This window comes from Manihot esculenta, chromosome 6 (assembly GCF_001659605.2).
Source record: "Manihot esculenta cultivar AM560-2 chromosome 6, M.esculenta_v8, whole genome shotgun sequence".
In the NCBI taxonomy this organism is placed as follows: domain Eukaryota; kingdom Viridiplantae; phylum Streptophyta; class Magnoliopsida; order Malpighiales; family Euphorbiaceae; genus Manihot; species Manihot esculenta.
This window is the reverse complement of record NC_035166.2, coordinates 25,522,811-25,543,598: the sequence shown is the minus strand read 5'-3', so window position 1 is coordinate 25,543,598 and position 20,788 is coordinate 25,522,811. Positions and strand designations below refer to the sequence as shown.

Below are 20,788 nucleotides of genomic sequence, written 5' to 3'. Positions count from 1 at the left end.
TTCTCACATGGGATCTTCATAGCTGTCTTGCCAGTCTTGGTTCATAACTTGTGAACGTAAATAAAATTGGAAACTTGAAACTCTTGATCTTGAAATTTACAATGAGCTATGTCAGTTTGATATCTCTGCTGGCAAGACATAGCTCATCGTAAATTCAAGATTGCAGGCACAGGGAAGAACAAATGCTGATTCAAGGTTGAGAAGTTGAGTCACGGAGGATCTGCTCCACTTCTTTTACGGTAAATCAAGTTTAGTATCAAATCTGAGTTTACATTTTACTTTAATCCAATCTTCTGTGTTGATTACCGACATAAATTTGATGTAAAATGGATCATCTACGCACTCTGGTTGGTAAAAAGAGAGCATTCATTTTCATATTTCCCACAAAATTTCTCCGATCCAAAGATCCATTACATTGAGAAAGCCTCATAATCACACTCATACATGATTCTTTTTTTTTTTTTTTTCCTTTTTTGCAAAGACAAAAAAATGCTTTATTGACTATAATAACAACGTATATATAACTTGCTAAATACAATATCTCACCATCATATGACTTTGGGCCTCCACTCAGTAGCATCAGAAAGCTTCAGGTAGATGTTGGCCTTCCAGAAATGACTTGAATAACACGAGTGATCTCTCAGGCTGCGAGTATGGAACCTCATGAGAAGCGCCTCTGATTGTGGCAAATGAGAGCATATTGCCATAAACTTGAGTCCATCCACCAACCTAAAAGGCAGAATGGTGTCAATATCTGATATGGCTGCTACCCAAATATGCTTGATTAGCTATGTTTTATGAGATCTTATAGTACCTGTTTTCCTGCAAACCAAGCTCTATAAGGTACAGTCGTGTTCAGTCCCAAGTCCTTTGCCAGTCTATGAACAAGGGTGCGGCTACCAATCAATGGAATAACAGAATCTTGATCTCCACTGTATGATTTGTGTCATTAGAATGTAGAACAATCTCAATAATCTTTCAAGGGCTGATTTAAGTTTTGAGTGTACCTGTAAACCAAAACTGGAATTCCAGCCTTGATAAGTGATCCAACAATTGAGATTGTGGGTATCTCTAGGTTTAGCAGATCATAATCCAGAATGCTGTGAGGAAAAAAAAATAACTAACACTAAAGACACCTCACTTTTGATGACTAATTAAAGCAGCATACAACATTGTAAAATTATTTCCTGAAACATTTAGCAAGGCACAAGAGAAATTACTTGCTGCAAGCTTCCCATTTGCCAACTCCAACAAGCCGGGCATGGAGAGCCTTCCGCACATCCTTTCGATTCAGATAGTTCATGGTTTCATCATCCACGCATACATCTATCCTCTCAGATACTTGCTGTGAAAGAAGTGTGAGCAAAAGTTTGGACAAGAAAGTGCAAGGCAATTGGTTTTGCAGTGAGGACTTACCTGTGGTCTTAACACCTTTGATTGTGAGAGAATTGACGGAATACACACGTCAAGGGTGACATCGTATTTGTCCACAAACCTACTGGTTTCTGTGTTAACTAGGTTCATAACTCGCGAACAAATACTTGAAACTGAGTCTCTGTAGTATTCACTTACATATCTTGAATAGTTACAAGAAGTAGTGAACATTTTGTATGTCCAGTCTGATATCAACCCATGAGACCATAAGTACTCAGCTCTTGAATTGAGGTCTGTAGCAAATTCAAGCACAGGATTACCCAACTGCAATTCATGGGAAAAAAAAAATTTAGTTCAAAGCTCAAACAATATAGTTCGGTGGACCGAGCAATCAAATGAAGAAGGTTGTTGCTTACAGCAATGCCTTTCAAGTGGAATAACTTTTCTTTTCTGTTGATTTCAATCATAAGCTTTGCAAGTTGAGGAATATAGTGGCCTGGATGGACAAGAAGAAATGAAACAGCAACATTAAAATCATGGGATGCAGAAATGGAAGTTTCAAGTATAGAGAGCAGTGTACCAGCATAACTCTCCCCTGTTATAAACAAATCCCTGTGCCTATACTGAGGGAACTTTTTGAACCAGCGTTGCAGGAATGCAGCATTGTCCCTGGCTTAAGAAAATAAAAGGTAAAATAGCTTTAGAACGTTCTTATATATGCATTTCCACGCACATATGCTCAACTATAAAGACCTCGAGAATGGCCTTGAACTAGTTTTTGAATTTTAAATTTACAGAATCAGTTCACATGACACTTCAGTGTGGAAATTATAATTTCCATAAAAAGCATATATACGCAGGTAAATCAGCTTTCTTAAACCTAAAATTCCCATAAAGCAAAAATATCCCTTTTCTCTTCTTCTTATTATTTTTTTTTTGGGTTGATGAAGTAACAGTAGGGGAGACAAAACACTGTTTTATTTGGAGTTTCTTAAGCATATGCAGGTGGGTTAATCATACTTTTTAAAAAAAAAAATTTCTCAAGGTGCAAAACTTTTGCCTTTTTGGTCAAAGAGTGAAATGAAAAAAAGGGATGGCAATTTGGTTACAGCTTACTTTGCAAATGATTTAATATCATTTAGTTTACTGTGCCACTTGACAAAAGGAACGAAGGTGCTGAATTTGATGGGTTATACTTATACCTGTTGCCTCATCATCCATTGCCACATAGGAGGAGCTATCAGTGGCATAAGAGAACCCCACCCCAACTGGTGTCTCCAAATATAACATATTTGCTTCTGCAATTTATAGGAACTGAAACTTGTTGATTTCTAATCATTTTACAGCTGCATATGCAAGAAACAGGAGACTTCACATTAGAGTTTGATACCTCTGTTCCAGCTATACTCATTTCTCACCAAAACCTTCCCATTTGGTCTGAAAGGTCCATTTTCAGAAAAAGCTCCCACTCCCAGAGAAGAACAGCCAGGCCCTGAAACAAGGATTCTATAATTAATTGAAAACCATATTGTCAATTAAAATAATGCAACTCTGACTGCACATTTTTCTCATTTGAGTCAGTTTCAAGGTGTAAATGTGAAGCATATCGAGAAGCTGCGAACCTCCATTCAACCAGAGAACCAAAGGTTTTGAAGCCGGATCTGTTTCTGCTTCAACGAAGTAATAGAAAAGCATCCTGTGCTTCTTGTCATCCACAGTGACATATCCTGAAAATTGTTGAAAGCCCACACGTGGTTGTGCAGGAAGCCTGATAATCTTATCAGAATGAGATGAAGAAGATTCAACCCCAAAAGAAATGCAGAGCTGAACGACCAATGAAGCCATTGCTATGGCTCTCCATGCTTGAAAACACATATCAAAAGTGGATACAAGAAAATGACTTGGAGAAGAAGGAGCAGGTTGAAATGTTGGTCAGTGGAGAACACAGAGGTGAGAGTTGGGGAGCAGTAAATAAATAGCTAGGCTCGTATTGTCTTATGATTACAGTTCTTGCTTTTTGGTTGCAGGCCTGAAGATGGTGTTGAAAGAGATGAGTGAGAGAGTCAAGGAATGGAATGAGTATTGTAAAATCTGAGTCAGCATATTTGGCATTTTGAAAAGGAAAAGAGAGAATGGAATCTAAGCCTGCTTTACAAGAGACCCAAAAATAAAAATTTCACTCAGAAATTACAGTTCATTCTGCTAACTTCGTTTTCTTTTGTTGTTTTTTTTTTTAACGAGTCCTAAACAGACCAGACAAGTAGGCGCCCACAAATACCTTGTAATCCTTTTAGATTGTGTATGTTCTTACACTTGGAAAGTGGCTTTACAAGATTTCTTTCCTTTTCCTCAGAAAATGTGAGAAAATTGCCAAGAATATATTTAGCTCTCGAAGGAAAAAAAAGAAGAAATCTTCTTTGAAAGAATGTGGCAGAATTTTTTATGGGTATTGGAATGATTTCATCAGTTTTTAGGGTTCCTTTTTGGTTTTCCAAAAAATGGATTTATTGATTTTAACCTGTTTTCTTTATCAGCAGGTACAATATCAAATGTTGTTTTCTCATTTTCAGAATACTAGAAGAATATCTTCACATTGCTTAGGCGTACTGGTGATTTTTCAAAATAGCTTTTACAAGTCTTTTTTTTTTTCTTTTTTTAAAAAATCTTTTATACTTAAAGATGATAATTTTAATAATTTCGAGTTCCATTTTATTTTCAAATCAAATAGAATAGTATTGATGAAAGATAAAAACAAGACTTGATTATATACTTTTTTTAAAAAAAAAGTCAAAACCTTTTTCCAGAATCATCATTAAAACCAATCATTTTATTTTAGTAGTTTAGACTAAATTAATTGCAGTTTTTTAATTGACTAAAATTAGACTTATATTTATTAATACATTTTCTTTATAAAAATTGGGCAAAATTATTAAAATTGATACATAACTATTGAAAATGACTTAAATTGTGAAAATTAAAAGAATTTTTTTATAATTTGAGTTTTTTAATTCTTTAGATTAATAAAAATGATTAAAGATGATGAGATGAGATGTATTTTAATTTACAGAAGCCGCACGCTAGATGGTCCTCCTCCGAAAAGTTTAGCGGACATGAATACATAGAGCTGGCTCTTTTCTTGCATTCTTTTTCATTTTCTTTTTGTACTTATACGACATCGAATTTGTTCTCTTATGGACCATCTAGTGAAATGGGTAGTGTTATTAACAGATAATATAACAATGTCTCTTCCTTCATCTCCATCAAGCTATTATATTACAAAATAAAACAATGGGCTACATGACAAAACACACCACATGTTCCCCATCATAGCTGCACAACCCCACCCTATAATACCCTGTTTTTAATTGGTCGCTTTATCAAGCCGAATTTAAATTAGTCGGGTGAATAAATTTTAAAAAGCAAAGCCATATGTTATAGGAGCTTGGACCATTCTAAGAGAAAGAATGGAGTAGGGGGGAAGGGTGGGGTTTATCTACTCGAGATAAGAAAAGCTAATGAAGAAGCCAACAGCCAAAGGGAAAATAACAAAAGTCCAGCCACCGGATTCATGATCGGCATGGTGATGCAGCTACGCAAGTTGCAAGAAATGGACCCAGATCTACTAACACGAGACCCTTCACCTTTATTCATTTATATCATTGCTCATCACTGTCTCTTTTGGTTGTGGGAATTCTACTCTTTCTTTTCCAACATTAGCTATTAAATTGTTGGCCACTTTTTCCCAACTTTTATCATTTGAAACTCCTAAATTTCATCCTTTATGCCTCAATTTTAGCTCAGCTTGATCAATACTCCATAGAAACGTGGCACACCTAATGCAATAAAAAAATATAGGGTTTGTGTTGAATGCCATTTAATATGAATAAGTTAACATGCATTAATTAAAATTATAATACGTGAGAAACAAGTCACATAAGTAGAATTTACTTCTAAAAGCTGACTTACTAGGCCTTATTAAGCTTTTCGTGAAATTGTTTTGATTAATGGGCACGCAAAATCAGGGACTTTAATTCAGAATGGTTTTCGATGAAATGCCTGAGAGATGTGTTGTCTTTATTTCTTGGAATGTGTTAATTAATTGTCACTTAAAAATATGTGTTATTAGGGTAAGGCTTGGGATATTTTCAAAGAGATGCAAAGTTTTAATATTGACATATATGGATGATGAGATCTTCAATATAACAAGATATCGGTTGATTGCAAGCTCACGGAAACTTCACCTTCCATTTCCAAAGAGCTTGAAATTGAGCTGGATTTAATTGAAGTAAGTAGAACACCTATGCAAAAATTTAAATGTTTAAAAACTTGGATTTACAATATGGAATGTCTGGTTCAAAATCTTTTGGAAGAGACGAATGAAATGGACACATATTCAAAGAATAAATAAGGAAGCTATTTGGTTATTTTGGCTTTTTTTTTGAGATTATTGAATTTTTTTAACCAAAAAAAATTGTAAAGAATGAGAAGTGGTTAGGAGCATCAGGATTGGAAAATGTGTTATAGAAGATGAGAGTTGGCCGCTTAAGAGTGGAAGTTCGTGCCAGATTTTGTGTTCTTTCGATGAAAGCCAAGGTTTACTTTCCTTTTGTTAATTATTTTTCACACTTAGCTCCTCTTTTACGTTAATTTGTATCCATAGTGGGAGAAAAGCTCGTCAACTTTTTTAAAAATAAAAAATAAAAACAATTAATGGAAGAATTGTTGCCTTGACTGACTGGCGTGGATGATATTTCACATGCTGTACATTTGCTAGCCACATCATATACTGGATCCAAAATAAAGATTTTGTGGCCATCATCCATGATGAACATCACTCTCTCTCTCTCTCTCTCTCTCTCTCTCCCTATATATATATATATATATATATATATAAACAAAGTTTACTCTAGATGATTCAGATTACTTTCTTAACCAATTTTCTGCATATTGGATGGTCAAAGAGAAGAGGTTGGGAAGAGGAGAGATAAGAAAATGCAACTATTGGAACCAAGTTGAAAATTTTTTGTTAAAGGGAAGTAGATTAGTATAGATTTATATCATATCGGAAAATGACTCAATCGTGCATGAAAATTTTTGGCCATTGAATTAACATTTCTCACTTCATTGCAATTCTATAGCAGTTCTGATTTTTATTTTGTGTGTACAAAGATTAAATATTTTTATTTTTTTATATCTTTAAATTATTTAGATTTGTATAATTAGTACGTAAAACATTTTGATTATACAAAAACATTGAAGCATAAAATAGGAGCATGTGATGTGAGGATTTACTGTACTGGTTTCCAAGTTATCTTCAACGTATCCTATCGTAATTCCCCCATATCAAATAAAAATTATATTTCATATTGAGATTAATCATTCATTTTGAGGAACGGTTCACACAACTTCATCACTTGACGTATTGAACTTCGCAAAAAAAAATTATTGAAACAAAGACATGAATCCTCAAAAACCAACAATATCATTGCCTAGTTCCTGCCTGACTTTCTTTTAACGAGAAGATAAAGATTTATTAATGGTAGGAAATGTGGATACAACTAGGGATGGCAACGGGTAGGGTACCCGCGAAATTGAGAGTACCCAAATCCGAACCCGATTATATATAAAATTTCCAAATCCGTCCCAAATCCGTTTAGTGCTTTAATTTTACTACCCGTACCCGTTCCAAATCCGTTTAGCAATACCCGCACACTACCCGAATCCGACCGAACCCGATTTTTATAATTCAATTCAATGATAAAAAATTAAAAATTTACATATTATAACCCAAATAACAAGCTCCCTATTTTTATAATTCAATTCAATGATAAAAAATTAAAAATTCACATATTATAATCCAAATAACAAATAGTTAGATTTTTTAACAATATCTAAATAATTAGATTAATAGTCTATAAATTCTAAAAAATTATTTCTATGTATCTTTGATGTGTTTATGCAGTATAAAAAAATGAAGTTAACATACCCGAAGAGATTTCAGTAAAAGAAGATGTTGCTGACGCCAATTGGGGAGAGGCACGGGTTGTCTCCAGTCGTCAGTGAAGTGGGGGAGAGAGGAACGAGTAGATGAGAGAGAGAATGAGATATCGCTGACCGGAAGTGGGGGAGAGAGGCGTTGACTGGGAAGTGGGAGATATTGCCGACTGGAGAGAGAGAAGGAGATATCGCTGACTGGGGAGATAGAAGATTTATCGTCTCTAGAGAGAGAAAGGAGATGTCGCCGGTGCCGACTGGGCTGCCGGCAGTGAAGTGGGGGAGAGGTGTCGATTGGAAATTATGGGAAGGGAAGGGGGGAGAGAGGCAAAAGCTCGAGTAAAATGAGAAAATGAATTAGGGATAAGGGAATTTAGGGTTAGTTTTGAAGTATAGCTAATCGGGTTCGGGTAACGGGTATCCGATCACCTAACTCCGAACCCTACCCGAATCCGAGACGGGTAAAATTTTTCAAATCCGAATCCGCCCAAATCCGTTTTATAAATACCCAAATCCGTCCTAATAGGGTTTGGGCGGATCGGGTACCCGCAAAAACCCGCCCGCCTGCCATCCCTAGATACAACACAGCCTTAAAAGGCAACTCAAATAACAAGTTCAAGTAACACTGAGATAATTAAGGAAACAAAAAGCCCAACAAAAATTCTATTCTGTCCTCAACACAGCCAATAAGCCAAGTACAAAAGCAAACCCTAGAGCTAGCACAGTGAAAAAATAGCAACCTCTACCGCTGCACGTCTCCGTTGTAAGGAAATGCTCTTAGGAGCACCAAGGAGAAAACATTTGAAATACCTATCTTCTCTCTCTGGTTGTCTACAGAGAGAAATGTTCTCTCTTCTTATCTCTTATTTTCCGTGTGTATATCGATTTTGTGAGATTTAAACTCAAATGCTTCAATGAGGCATGATGGAGGATTGGAGTCTTCTTTTTTCTTTTTCTTATGATTTTTTAAAATAATTACTTTGTTTGGGACAATATTTTTGAAACGATATGTTCACTTTTTTAAAAAACTTTAACCCTATTGACTCTCAATTCATTAACTTCACCGTAAATCAAGCTTTGCCTAGATATTCCCATCTTGTCATATCTCAGGCTTACCAGAGAAAGTTGAAATCGTTGAATCTCTTTTTCTCTAAAACTCCCTTCTCAACCTGTGATTTTTATTTTTCTTAAAATTGGTTCTCTATTTATTTTCCGTTTATTCTTTTATCCAACCCATAGCCACAGCTCTCCTTCTCTCCAAGTCTCTATTCCCCGCCTTCTCCTTCCCCTCCATTGACAACTCCCAAGTCAGAGGACTGCATGAAGTTCTTCTTTGCCCACTTTGGGCTAAACATTCGTGAAGCAAACAAATCAATAATCGAATAATCCTCGCAGCGGCAGGCTGGCCACCTATGGAGGTTGTAGGGCCTTAATGCTCATTTGGAGAAGTAGAATATGGACCCAACACGACATGACAAATTCATAGCTTAAAGAATTATAGCGCTTGCTACAAAATTGAATGTAGAAAGAAATAAATAAGAAGAAAAAATTTACAGACGTAGAATAGACACAAGCAGCCTACATGGAAAAAAGAATATACGTAACTCATTGATGTGACAAATTGACAATCATCAATAAGTCTCGGAATCTGCAGTAGGCTTGTGATTGGCAACAAAGTTTGAAGGCGGCTGGTCAATTTCTTTCCGAGATGCTTCCCAAAGTTGCTGCTCTATGCTCAACCTTCTCAGCTCCAACAAACCTCGCTCAACTGCAATTCACCAAAATGAAATATCAAAACGTTGCAACTGCATCTCTAGAGACAAGGACTACTAGGTTGAGCAGTTCCTATTTCTGTTCCCATTCCATTTTTTGATACGAACTCTGTACTTAGACACAAATGGCCTCGTGATGCCCTCCAATATGCACTTTAGGCTAGACCTATAGGCTCATAAGACATTTAATACAGTATCACCAATATACTGGAGTTTTTTTTTTTGTCCTCCCCCCCGGGTCTGAATAACAACCAAAGAGGATGATGTTGTCAAGTATATGAGGTGAGAGGTGATGACATAGACGAGACCAGTTTATTTCAAAGGTAAGCTTTAAGCTTCTCATTTTCTCAAGGTCCTCACCTTTCTTCAACAAAATAGTAAGCACAACCTTCAGAAGTGAAAAACATAGAGAGACAAATAAATTGAACCTAGTAACTAATAGTTCAATTCTCCCTGCAAGACAGATAAATCATTGTGGTATTCTGGTCAATATGCCACCATAGAAAAGCTGTATTAAGTAGGTTCTATCATCCTAACTCTTCCACTTTACAAGACAATACATGAAAGAGTGCATGTGCCATACATGATCTGAACTACATAGTATATAGAGAGAATCCTATGCAGTTCTATGCTTGTTTACTTGAGATATGCTTTACTACAAGTAGATAATCAGAAGCATGAAATGGCAAGATTTACCATCCACAGCATCATGAGATGTTGGTGACTGCCCACTGCGGCTGATCCAGAACTGAAGCCGCTCTTCTGCAATATCCTCTTCCACGCCATGCACTTTAGCTCTTCTCCAGAAGTATGTTAGCCATGCCTGCACATATAAGAATTTAGCTACTCATTAATCAACATAATTATAGCATCAACTGCCAAACAAATCCACAATCCCAGATTATGCAGATGTGACACTTGCCAAAAAAAACCTTGCATTTTGCAACCAAATCTCATGCTATAAATAATGTGAAACTCATGACGTCAAAGTGGACCAATATGAATTTGGCAATCCAGGCCTAGGAGAAGAGATTAAAAAAAAAAGATACCATAATCTTTTGAAGGAGAAAGCACCATAACCATATGAAATGGCTTTGTATTGAATCGAAGGTTCACAGCATTGCCAGCATCATAAGAAGAAGAAATCAAGAAATGAAATGGATGAAGTAATAGGTTTACTGACCTCTTTGAAAATAACATCTTCCGCCTCCTCTTCACTCAATTCTGCAGTTACAGAGGCGAGTTAGATGTTAACAGGAATGATAAATAATGATAATAACAATAATTAAAAAAAATTATTGCCTCTTACCAAAGGCCTCTATAAACTTGGGATCAAGTGATGATCTCAAATCTGAAAAACCAAACAACAGAACTGTAAACTTCATCTTAGAAACAATGGACTTCCTTGAAGTGAAAATTACATAAATGAAAAAAAAAAATCCTAAAAGGTGATAAATACTTTCCAAACAAATTAGCATCACGCTGATTAAACCTCTTATAGATATAATTTTATCAATTAGTTCAAAACAGCATCATTATATGGCAGATATTAGAGAACAATTCTAGAGAAAATCATTCCGATAAAAGGAAATACACAACTCTAAACAACAGATAATTAGAAGATAAGATTTCAGTCAACCAAATAGATCATGACACCAAGAAACCTATGAATGAAAAGGTACATATATCTGAGATGGACTGTCAAACCATACTTGGTCGTCTGTGTAAAGCCAATGCAAGCATGACGGCATCTTCAACCTTAAAGGGCGAAAAAAAAAATATAATTAGCATACACTGAGGAAATACCATCCAAAAAGAAATTTTATACATATAGGCATGCACCATCCCTAGGTAACTGATGATAGACACTCAAAAGAGTATACCAAATACTGTATATGGATACCAAGTTTAGAAAATGAATCAAAAATTGAGGGCTTAAAAAACAATAAAACTAACTGCCTAAAGGTTAAACAAACCTTTAGAGATGCCAATTCCCTCAATCCCATTTCAACTGAAAGCATAGTCTCTATATTTCCTTCTCCTGTTAGGTCACTCATATCACGAGCAGGTTTACTTCTATCTGGATCATCACCACCTGGGTCATTATACAATATTTAGCTTAACTAACAGCTTAAAGACAATTTACATAAAAAAAATACAGTAATAGAAAATAAGTCAGAAATAAATCAATAACTAGCCTCTATCCAAAGGCTCCTCCTTAGCCTTTTGTCCGGCAGAAATGACAACTTCAAATGGAAGAGGAGCTAAAGCAGACCAATGCTCATGCTTTGCGACAGCTACATCAGCACAAATACCTACAAGGCAGCAATAGAAGAATAACCAATCAAGAAGGCGCATGAATGTGCATGCACGAAGGACAGAGTTCCTTTTTTCCCAAAAATAATAAAGCTTGAATAACAAAAAGTGAAATTATTCTGCCTCAGGTACAGTAAAGTCAACATGCAGGGACTAGTAAGTAGAGCATGATACCAGACCAAAAAATAGTAGACAAGGAACACACTTTATAACAATATCATATGCAAGAAGCAGGCAAGAAGCATAATAATTCATTAGTAGTAATCAAAAAGAGGGAAACATGTTATCCAGAAAAATTACATTGTGTATTATCAATAATTGGTAGATCTATCAAGCCACACACTTAGCATATCTAACAAGTTAAACAGAATTATTCATCACTGATGTCTCTGCCTGCCTCATCAAGGAAAGAAACAAATAATTAAAAGGACAAAATCATTTACTCTCTTAAGAAAAATGGATCAAGTTGATTACCATGCTTTACAGCTAAACCCCAGTAGCGAGCAAGCCAACATCTCTTTAAGACCACTTCCTCCTAAAAGGTAATGCAGAATACAATATAATTATCAATATATATAGCAAAATTATCAATATCTTCAATTTCAATGAAACAGACCATTTCTTCCTGAGTCAAAATCATTCTTTGCGTCATAGTACGAAGAGCTTTTGCTTCGGATTCTGCTTCTCGGAACTGTTCCACAGCCGCAGCAGCTCCCTCTTGCAAACTCTGATTAAACCAAATGAGGCAACATATGATAACATAAAATAACCTGATAGGTGAACTAAAACCACTAGTAATATCATATCTTACCTCAAGTTCAGAACGAAGGGCTGCAATTTCTTCATCTCTTCCCTCTTTAGTTTGTTTTGCAGCTCTAAGAGCAGCCTGTGACAACAATTTTTATATAGTTCAGTGAAACAGCAATTGCTAAAAGAATTAAATATTAGCACAGAAAAATGGAGAGAGATAATATCAATGTTAGCAAAAAGAAGGAAAAATATGTGAACATGGGAAGAAGAGCTCTCATAATTGCTTCTTTTGTTCCATAATGTCATGGATACTAGAACAATTGAAACAAAACCATGCAATAGCCAAAGTCACATTTCTTCCACAGCCCCATGGTAACCTCCAGCTCACCTCTCTTTGTCGTAGTTTTGCTTCCTTTCTGCAAATACACAATAAAACTTCAGGACCAGAACATCAAATAAACAGCAGGACAGACCAAACCAACTATGCTTTACCTGCTCAAGAGTTTAGCTTCTAGGGATACACCTTCCCCAAGAGCAGCAACCTGTGAATGAAAGTGCACACAGAAATAAATATCTACACATGCAGATTAATATCTTATGGATATCCTATTTTCTTATCCTGAAAAGGACTCTGCCTTTTTCCACATCCACAGTAAGACCTAAACCAATGCTTACTAATAAAGGACAAGACAGCTTAGAAACTTATACCAGTTTCAACATAATCAAATAAGAAAATTTCTTATTAATAACCTGTTTCTCAAGCTCCCTGGCTCTAGCTTCTGCCTCCTCACGTCTTTCTTCTGCACAACGGAGCTGAATAGGAAGCTCAGGCATAAGTGTTGAATGACAAAGAACAAGGCCAAAATTTAACCAATTATGTTCGGCTGAGGAATTGCTCACCTTATCAAGAATAATTTCATTCTCTTCTTGTAACATATCAAGCTGAAAAATTAGCTATTAGCTTCAAGAAATTTCTTGGTTGCTCCATTCGTAGTTATCCCCATTAAACCAAGAAGATTACATGTGTTTTTCCTTTTTTAATGAATGATTGGTGACAAGACATACCTCATCACGAAGAGCAATACATACCTCATCACGAAGAGCTGAAGCTTCACGCTGATCTCTTGCATCTTTTGTCTTGAGTTGTCTCACATCTAGAGTAAACCTGAAATAGTTGGCAATGGTTAATTTTCAATGAAATAAATGCATAACATCAATTAACTGTGAATTAAGCATATACTAAAGCTTGTTAACCTCATATAACACTGAAATTTTTTAATCAACAGATGAATGAACTTATTACACCCACAAGCACCTTTGTGAAGCCCAAACTTACATATGAATCCACAACTAATAACTCATGCAAAGAAAACATAAAAAATAATGGCATTTACCATTTATGGTGCATTAAAGATGTTGGTCAGCAAACAATAAAATAAACAGAACATAGTTAAGAGATTAATTCTAAGATAAAACAGTAATTGCTATTTGTGATCATAAGTGCTATCACAGACAAATAGAGCTTATGAAAATTGCACCTAGTGATTATGCATTGTGCTACCTATAATAAGTGACTTTGGTACTTCCTTAGGACAATGTCAACAAATTGTCACCTCTCATTGGGAGCAGTCACCGACACACAAATGCATGTACTCCACAAATGGGAGTTCAAAACCAAATTTAAAGCAAAACTTGATGTGCTAGATGCTTCATTCACATTAAGTAAAGAAAAATAAAAACAAAAAGTAAAAAAGGTCAAGAGTTCACTGAACCTTTTCTCTTTATTCCTATTAGAAGGAGGCTCAATGGGAGGTATAGAAACGGGAGTTCTTAATGATGATTTACTTGGTGGTACCAGCGTCCCTGTACGGACGGACATTGATGGCCTTCCAGCAGATGTGGAGCGCACAGAAGGAACATGCTCTGCCAAGTTTCGACCTAACTAATTAAAATATCAAAATTCCAGTTAGCCACAATCAGGTCAACTGCAACAACACCCAAGTATATCATCTCAAACAAAAGCTTCAAAGTTAAATAATAATAATAATAATAATTTAAAAAAAAAAAAAAAATGCAAGTAGTGCATCTCTGAACTCAAATATTAGTGCACCAAGTTAACTTGAAATGAAGTAAAAAGAAAAACGCGAAGGCACTTTTTAGTTGGTAATATGATTTACACGCCAAAAAAAAGACCTGTAAACGACACAAAATGAGATCTATATATTACTATGCAGCGATAGCGCATCTAAAAACTGTAAATGTTTGATAAATTTCCAATGTCCATCACCAAAACATGAAAACATTAAAGGCCGCTGAATTCGAATAGACCAAACTCATATCAACTTCTTTAATGACATTTCAAATGCATAGCGTACAACGCGTTAAGCTCTGGCAATTACCGCAGGTGAGGGAGATCTATTAGCTCTAGCAATCGAAATAGACGGCGGAACACCATTATTTCCGCTGTGATTAAGCCTGCTGCTGAAACTCGACGGAGCAGGGAGCGGCGGAGCACTGAATCGGAACCCTAGATCATCATCCTCGTCATCGTCATCGGTGGTCTGCGACGCCATCACTTGAGCCAGCCGCTGCGCCGCGGCCTTCGCTGCAACGTTTTGAGTACGCATGATAGTGGACATACCAGACCCTAACCGCAAGCTAGCGTGCGCCGGAGACATAACCGGCGAGGACGATCCAGTGCTGCTAGAATCACCACTCCACTGCCGCGAGTAGACCGGGCTCTCCGTCCTTCTCCGATCCATCTGGAAAAAGGTACTTATATATGTATGTATAGGTACGTGTGAGTATGTGACAGTCAAGAGAAGATTTCGATAAGCTAGGAGGGAGAGAGGGAGACGGTGGTTTTGTCTTTAGTAGGGGTCCACTGTCAAGAGGAAGAGGATCTGATGTTGAAATGAAATTGAAACGACGAGGTTGGACTGACGGCAGGTTGTTTGGTTCTGGGTTGAGGCCGACGCGAGTTTCGCGGGATTGCGCCTGCTGAGTGGATAGCGGAGGGAGTAATAGTGTAATGGTTCAAGTGCACTTTATACTCGGCTATTTCCTGAAGTATAAGATAAATGACTATACACAAAACACCTCGCGATGAATAATTTTTGAAGGGTAGATCCAAAAGCGAAATGTGGGGACGTGCCCGATGATTTCATGGCCGCACAGTGTCTCGGTGGCTTGCCGACGGTTTCGGACACACAAGTATTTTGGAGGCGCTGTAAATACTAATCATTTGGACAACCGTTCGTTGGATAAACCACGTCATGCACACATTTCCTGTTCTAATAATGCTCCCCATCAATAAAATTTTAATTTATTTTTCTCTATTCCGTATTCAGATTGAATTCTCATATCCTCAATTCTCCATTCAAAAAATAAATAATTATTACAAATAAAAATAATAATTTTTACATTTGACTTTATTAATATACTTATCCACCTATATTATTTTATTATTAAATTATTCATAAAAATAATAAATTTTATTTTTTTCAATGATATTAATAGGAGTATATTAGCAATTAACCAATATATTATTATCCAAAAAATAGAGTTATTTATAATTTATGACAATCAGAAAAAAATTTTATATAATAAAATAAAAGAAATATAATAATACATAAATATTATTATTTTATTTTATTTTAAAAAATAAACTCACTTTTAAATGTGCTAAAAAATATTTTTAACTTTCTGTATAATTGTATAAACGACGATTAACAAAATAAATGAGATTTTATTCTTTTAAGATGGAGAGATCTTAAAAAGGGAGTTTCTTGCTCCCTTTTAAAGGGCTTCCCCTCACGTAAATTGAGATTTTTTTTTCTCTGCTTCCTCTTTTTTTTTCATTCTCTATTGCTTTTCTATGTCTCTTACCTATCATTAAAACTTTGCTCCAATTTATAAATTTAATTTAAATGCTAGAGGGTGAAAATAAATTTAATTTAAATGCTAGAGAGTTTTCACCGGAAACATCTCCGGTAGACTCTTGACACTATTTTTTCTATTTTACAGGTCTTAATTTCTAAATCACGTATTGTAGATCCCGCATGATAGATAAAAGAAAATTTTTATTTTTAAATCAGGTATGGTGGGATCATATGATGGACCAAGAGAAAATTTCTATATAAAGTGGCGCGTCTGTAAAAAATGAAGAAAATTATTCTATCTCTAGAATTTTCAAACTCATCCATTCAGATTCATACAAAAATTTGAAAAAACTCCCTGTAGAGGCAAATATGCTAAACGAAATTAGTCTGAATAATTAACTTGTCCTGACCTAAGTTGGTTGGTTGGCCAAAAGAATACCTCAAACAAAATAATTTTAGCATACTGATAAAATAACTCTAAGGCATCACAAGCTCGACCAGCCATTTCAGGAGCTCGAGCAAGACGACTTCTTGAAGAAATAGTGCAAGCGTGAAGACCTCAGAGGCTGATGTAGGAGTTCGAGCAAGTCGGTTGAATGAATTGAGTGGGACGATCTTGATGGCCAACAGAACAAGTCGACTTTGGGTTTATCAAAAGAAGGACACTAGTAGGCCAGGTGACTTCTAATGGTTAAAGTGGGTTGTGCAACAAGAGAGAAAAGCAGAGATGATAGCTAACTAAGAGTTTTGATTAGACAGATTAACATTATGCGCACACATAACCTGATTATATGAAGAACCGACACTGCTTTGAGATCATGTCCATTACTTTGAAACATGGAAGGACCCTGTCAGTCGGCATTGAAAAAGGGTGCACCTTGTAATTATTTTAGAAAAAGTTAAGCAAAACACTCAATTAACTGATTTTAATTAATACGTTATTCAATTTACTTACTCATTAAACTTTTCAAGCTGCCACATATTTATTTGTCCTAAAAAAATGGGTTAATTTTTAGCACTCGTGCAAGACATCTTCCATAGTTAAAAAAAAAAAAGAAAGAAAGAAAAGAAGGCTTGACAAAGTCTAACTAGGCAGCAAATTGGCAAGGTCGAACTGGGAAAGTAAGTCGTCAAGGTTTAGATAAATAGCCAAACGCTGATAAGTCGGTGAAAGAACTCGAGTTAAAGGTCGATGGAAGAACTCGGTCGAGTCCTCCTCGACAAGTCGGTGGAAGAACTTGACCTAGCCACCCTTGATAGGTCGATAAAAGAGCTCGAGCCAAAGATTGATGGAAAAGCTCTGGCTGGTCCTTCTGGAGAGATCGGTGAAAGAGCTTGGGCTAGTCACTTTCGGAAGATCAGTGAAAGGAATCAAGCAGGATGACCTCGATGGACCAACAGAGCAAGTCGACCTCAATTTTTTCAAATAAAGAAACCAGCAAACATGGTGATCTCGATTGATTGATGTTGGCTGGACAACAAGAGAGAAGAGCAAAGGTTGGCCGACCACAGAGTTGGGTGAGATGAATTGTTGAGTGCCCATAAGAGCAACCTTAGTAAACATGTTGAAAATATATGGACTACAAAAATGCTTGGAAGCACACAAAGAGCAAAAAGCCCGAACGATGTTCAAAAGCAAAATGCTCAGACTAAGGTCCAAAACAAAAATTATTAAAAAAAAAATCAGGGAGAAGAGCCTAAAAGATGTTTAAAGACAAAAAACTCGGAAAATAGTGAAGGCTAAAAGCCCAAAAATGCTAAAGGGTCCATAATACGTTTAAGAGAAAAGTGCTCGGATACAGAACTATGATTAAAGAGCCCAAAAAAAGTCAATAGTAAAAGTGCTTAGATAATCGAGGCTAAAGAGTCCGGAAGACCATAAGGACCCTAAAAGACCACAAGCAAAAAGTGCTAGGAAAGATGCGCATTATAAGAAATTAAAATTTTTTCTACAAGAATAAGGCAAAAACAAGTCTACCGCATATTTACAAATAAATTACTCTCGAACTTCCTCAGATGAAACAAGAATTTACCAGAAAAGAGACCCGAGAAGGCAGGTTTGACATTCCATAAAAGAGATCCGAAAAGGTAGACCACTAAAGTTCGGTCAAAAGTACAAGGTTGGAAGAATAAGACCTAAAAGGGCAGACCACCAAGATTAATCCTTTCAAAATGAAGACTACGAAAGATTATATTCCTTTCTCCAATAGTCATAAATAACTATCGGAGAAGTGAAATGACATATAATAATATATAAATATTATAATATTATTTTATTTAAAAAATGGGCACCACTTTTGAATATGCCAAAGAATATTTTCACACTTCTATACAAACAGCAGTGCAAGACAAATAAAAGTTATCTTTTCAAGGTGGGCAAACCTTGAAAATGGAGCTTCTCTCTCCCTTTTAAAGGGGACTTCCTCCCTATCCTCAAGCAAAGGGAGATTTTTTTCTCCACCAGAGTTTCCACCAGGAACATCCTGGTAGACCCTTTCTGGTAGACCCTTGATGTTATTTGTTTTTTCTCCCCCAGAGTCTCCACCGAGAACATATCTGGTAGACCCTTAATGCTATTTTCTCCATTTTGCAGTCTCCATTTCTAGTCACATATTGTGGAATCCGCATGATGAATAAAAAAAAAAAAATCTATTTCAGAATATAATAAAAATTTATTTAAAAAAAAAAAACATTCAACTCTTTTTAGTGTATAATCCTTCGAAATTTGAGTGCCACGTTTGGGTCTAACTAATTTAGAATCGAGTTTCTATAAGATCTAAATAGGAGGAGCTCTTTCACTTTTTTTTACTTTATAAAATAAAAATGCTAACTTTTTAATATGTTCGCTTTTCTGTGTATTATAGTGATTTTGTTTATATCTTTTTAATATATTCATTTTAATTATGTATTGAGAAAATAAAATTTATCAATTGTAAGGATAATTTATTAATTGAGCAATATAAGTAAATGTTAGATTAGGAAAGACGATAAAAGTTTTATTATTTGAAATATATTTTATATATTTTTCTTTAATGACTTTGAAAGTAATTAGAGTCATTACAATACAGAAGGAGCACCCTTTCCAAAAAAAAAAAAAAAGACAGATGGAGCATTATCTAAGAAGGTTAGATAACTTAACACACTTTTTCCCTAAAAAAAAAAAATTGATCTCAATTTCAAAACATGATGAGCCATCATTGTGACACCTCTGATTTTGGGCTCCCACAGATTGAAGGGAAACCAAGTGTTTGGTTGCTGTGAATTTAGTGAAGTCGAATTGGCTGGACGACTTGCTAAGCCAAGCAGGAAAAGTTGTGGAGTAGGTAAAGCTGTAGGCGGAATGAGCTGATGATGGGACGAGTGGCTGAGGAGGTGAGCATCATGTTGGATGCGAGGCTGAGGCAAGCCCAGAAGCTTAAGAGGTGCTAGAAGTTCGAAGAGATTAGAGTTGCCTAAAAGCTCGGGAAGGGCTGCTGTGCCCAGAATGCTCGCAGGGTTAGTAGAGCTCGAATGCCCGTAAGCCAGCAGAATTGTCCAAAAGCTCAAGATACCCAGAAGCTCGGAGACTTGCAAGGTAAGAAAGAAAGTCTAGATGCTCGAAGACTCACCAAGACCAGGAGAGTTCGAAAGCTCATAAGGCTTGCAAGGCTGGAGAGTACAGAAGCTTGAAAGCTCGCAGGCTAGGAATGCTCAAATGACTAGAAGGCTTGCAGAGTTGGAGAGTAGCCTGGAAGGCCTAAAGACTTGTAGGGCTAAAGTGCCCGCATGCGCGGAAGGCTGAACAGTGTGTGGCGCCTTGAAGCCTAGACCTTGTTAGGCAGAATCATGCTAGAGCACGCAGTTTCCTGATTCTCACAGAAGGTTCTAGATAGGCTATTTTCTAGAGACTTTTTGAAGACCTCAGAGGCGGCAACCAAGATATTTTGGAGTGGAGAGAGGCACATGGAAGCAGCTGATTGGGCCACTTGCCCCGCTATGTGTGGAGCTAAGGAATTTTATATTTTAGGATTTATTTCCTAGAATTATTACAGCAACATGTAAAGTAAAGGAGGTGGAGATGGCTATAAATACCCCCACTCTCCACTCCCACTCAATACTGTTAATTCTGGTTAAGCAAGTCCCTCTCCCAAATTGTGTCAATGTAACCCTTACGTATCATTGTACTTTGGTCCATGTACTTTTGTACTCTCTTGTTTGAGAGAATGAAAGCTCTTCCCTTACGATTATGCTGTGTTGAGTTCTTCTTCTACCCTATCTTTCTGCTTGTGTGCTAATTATTCAGCTCTTTTGTTGAGCTGTTTAAGAAGTGTAAGGCTGATTTAGTTTTGAGGAAAGACTAAGTGCCGCCCGCACAGGTCCTTGAAGTTGGACAAATTTGCAAGCTAAGGGACGTGGCATCATGTTAGGAGAGCTCCGAAACTGCATAAATTTCGGCATAGTACTGGCTTAAATTTTAAGGCTGGCCGGCCACAGACCCCGCGAGGTTATGACTTAGTGAGCAAATTGTACTAAGTGGAATCCGGCGCGGCTAATGTGATGGAGAATCACGCCCTGACATTATATGCTCTGCTCCAAAAACTTCCCTTTCAATCACTCGCTTATTCGCTATTAAGCCAGTCAATTGATAAGTAATAATCATGAATTTGGCGAGGTGATGAGCATTGACCAACACACATGAAGATGAAAGAAGCAGCTTATGGA

General features: G+C 36.4%; 2 protein-coding genes across 4 annotated transcripts; both read right to left on the bottom strand.

Annotated features, from left to right (window-relative positions):
- Positions 1-348: 348 nt before the first annotated feature.
- LOC110617232 (serine carboxypeptidase-like 45) lies at positions 349-3,290 on the bottom strand. 2 transcript variants are annotated; one of them, XM_021759891.2, is made up of 10 exons: positions 2,997-3,290; positions 2,765-2,866; positions 2,577-2,672; positions 1,955-2,047; positions 1,791-1,870; positions 1,417-1,698; positions 1,221-1,345; positions 1,008-1,100; positions 815-932; positions 349-729 (listed from the first exon to the last, which is right to left on the bottom strand). In XM_021759891.2, exons 1-10 carry the CDS (start codon positions 3,247-3,249, stop codon positions 580-582), a joined length of 1,392 nt encoding a protein of 463 aa, XP_021615583.1. In that variant the 5' UTR covers positions 3,250-3,290; the 3' UTR covers positions 349-579. The 2 variants fall into 2 exon arrangements, 1 of the variants encoding a protein (XP_021615583.1); XR_002488331.2 differs by having other exon boundaries at positions 519-729; positions 815-1,020.
- A 5,534-nt stretch (positions 3,291-8,824) lies between these two features.
- LOC110617524 (coiled-coil domain-containing protein SCD2) lies at positions 8,825-15,426 on the bottom strand. 2 transcript variants are annotated; one of them, XM_021760376.2, is made up of 17 exons: positions 14,606-15,426; positions 13,979-14,148; positions 13,296-13,371; positions 13,107-13,148; positions 12,957-13,019; positions 12,699-12,748; positions 12,595-12,622; positions 12,268-12,342; positions 12,073-12,183; positions 11,931-11,991; positions 11,339-11,455; positions 11,117-11,235; positions 10,853-10,898; positions 10,450-10,491; positions 10,324-10,364; positions 9,837-9,963; positions 8,825-9,136 (listed from the first exon to the last, which is right to left on the bottom strand). In XM_021760376.2, exons 1-17 carry the CDS (start codon positions 14,966-14,968, stop codon positions 9,000-9,002), a joined length of 1,668 nt encoding a protein of 555 aa, XP_021616068.1. In that variant the 5' UTR covers positions 14,969-15,426; the 3' UTR covers positions 8,825-8,999. The 2 variants fall into 2 exon arrangements, with proteins under 2 accessions (XP_021616068.1, XP_021616069.1); XM_021760377.1 differs by having other exon boundaries at positions 13,979-14,144; positions 14,606-14,944.
- Between the last annotated feature and the right edge of the window lie 5,362 nt (positions 15,427-20,788).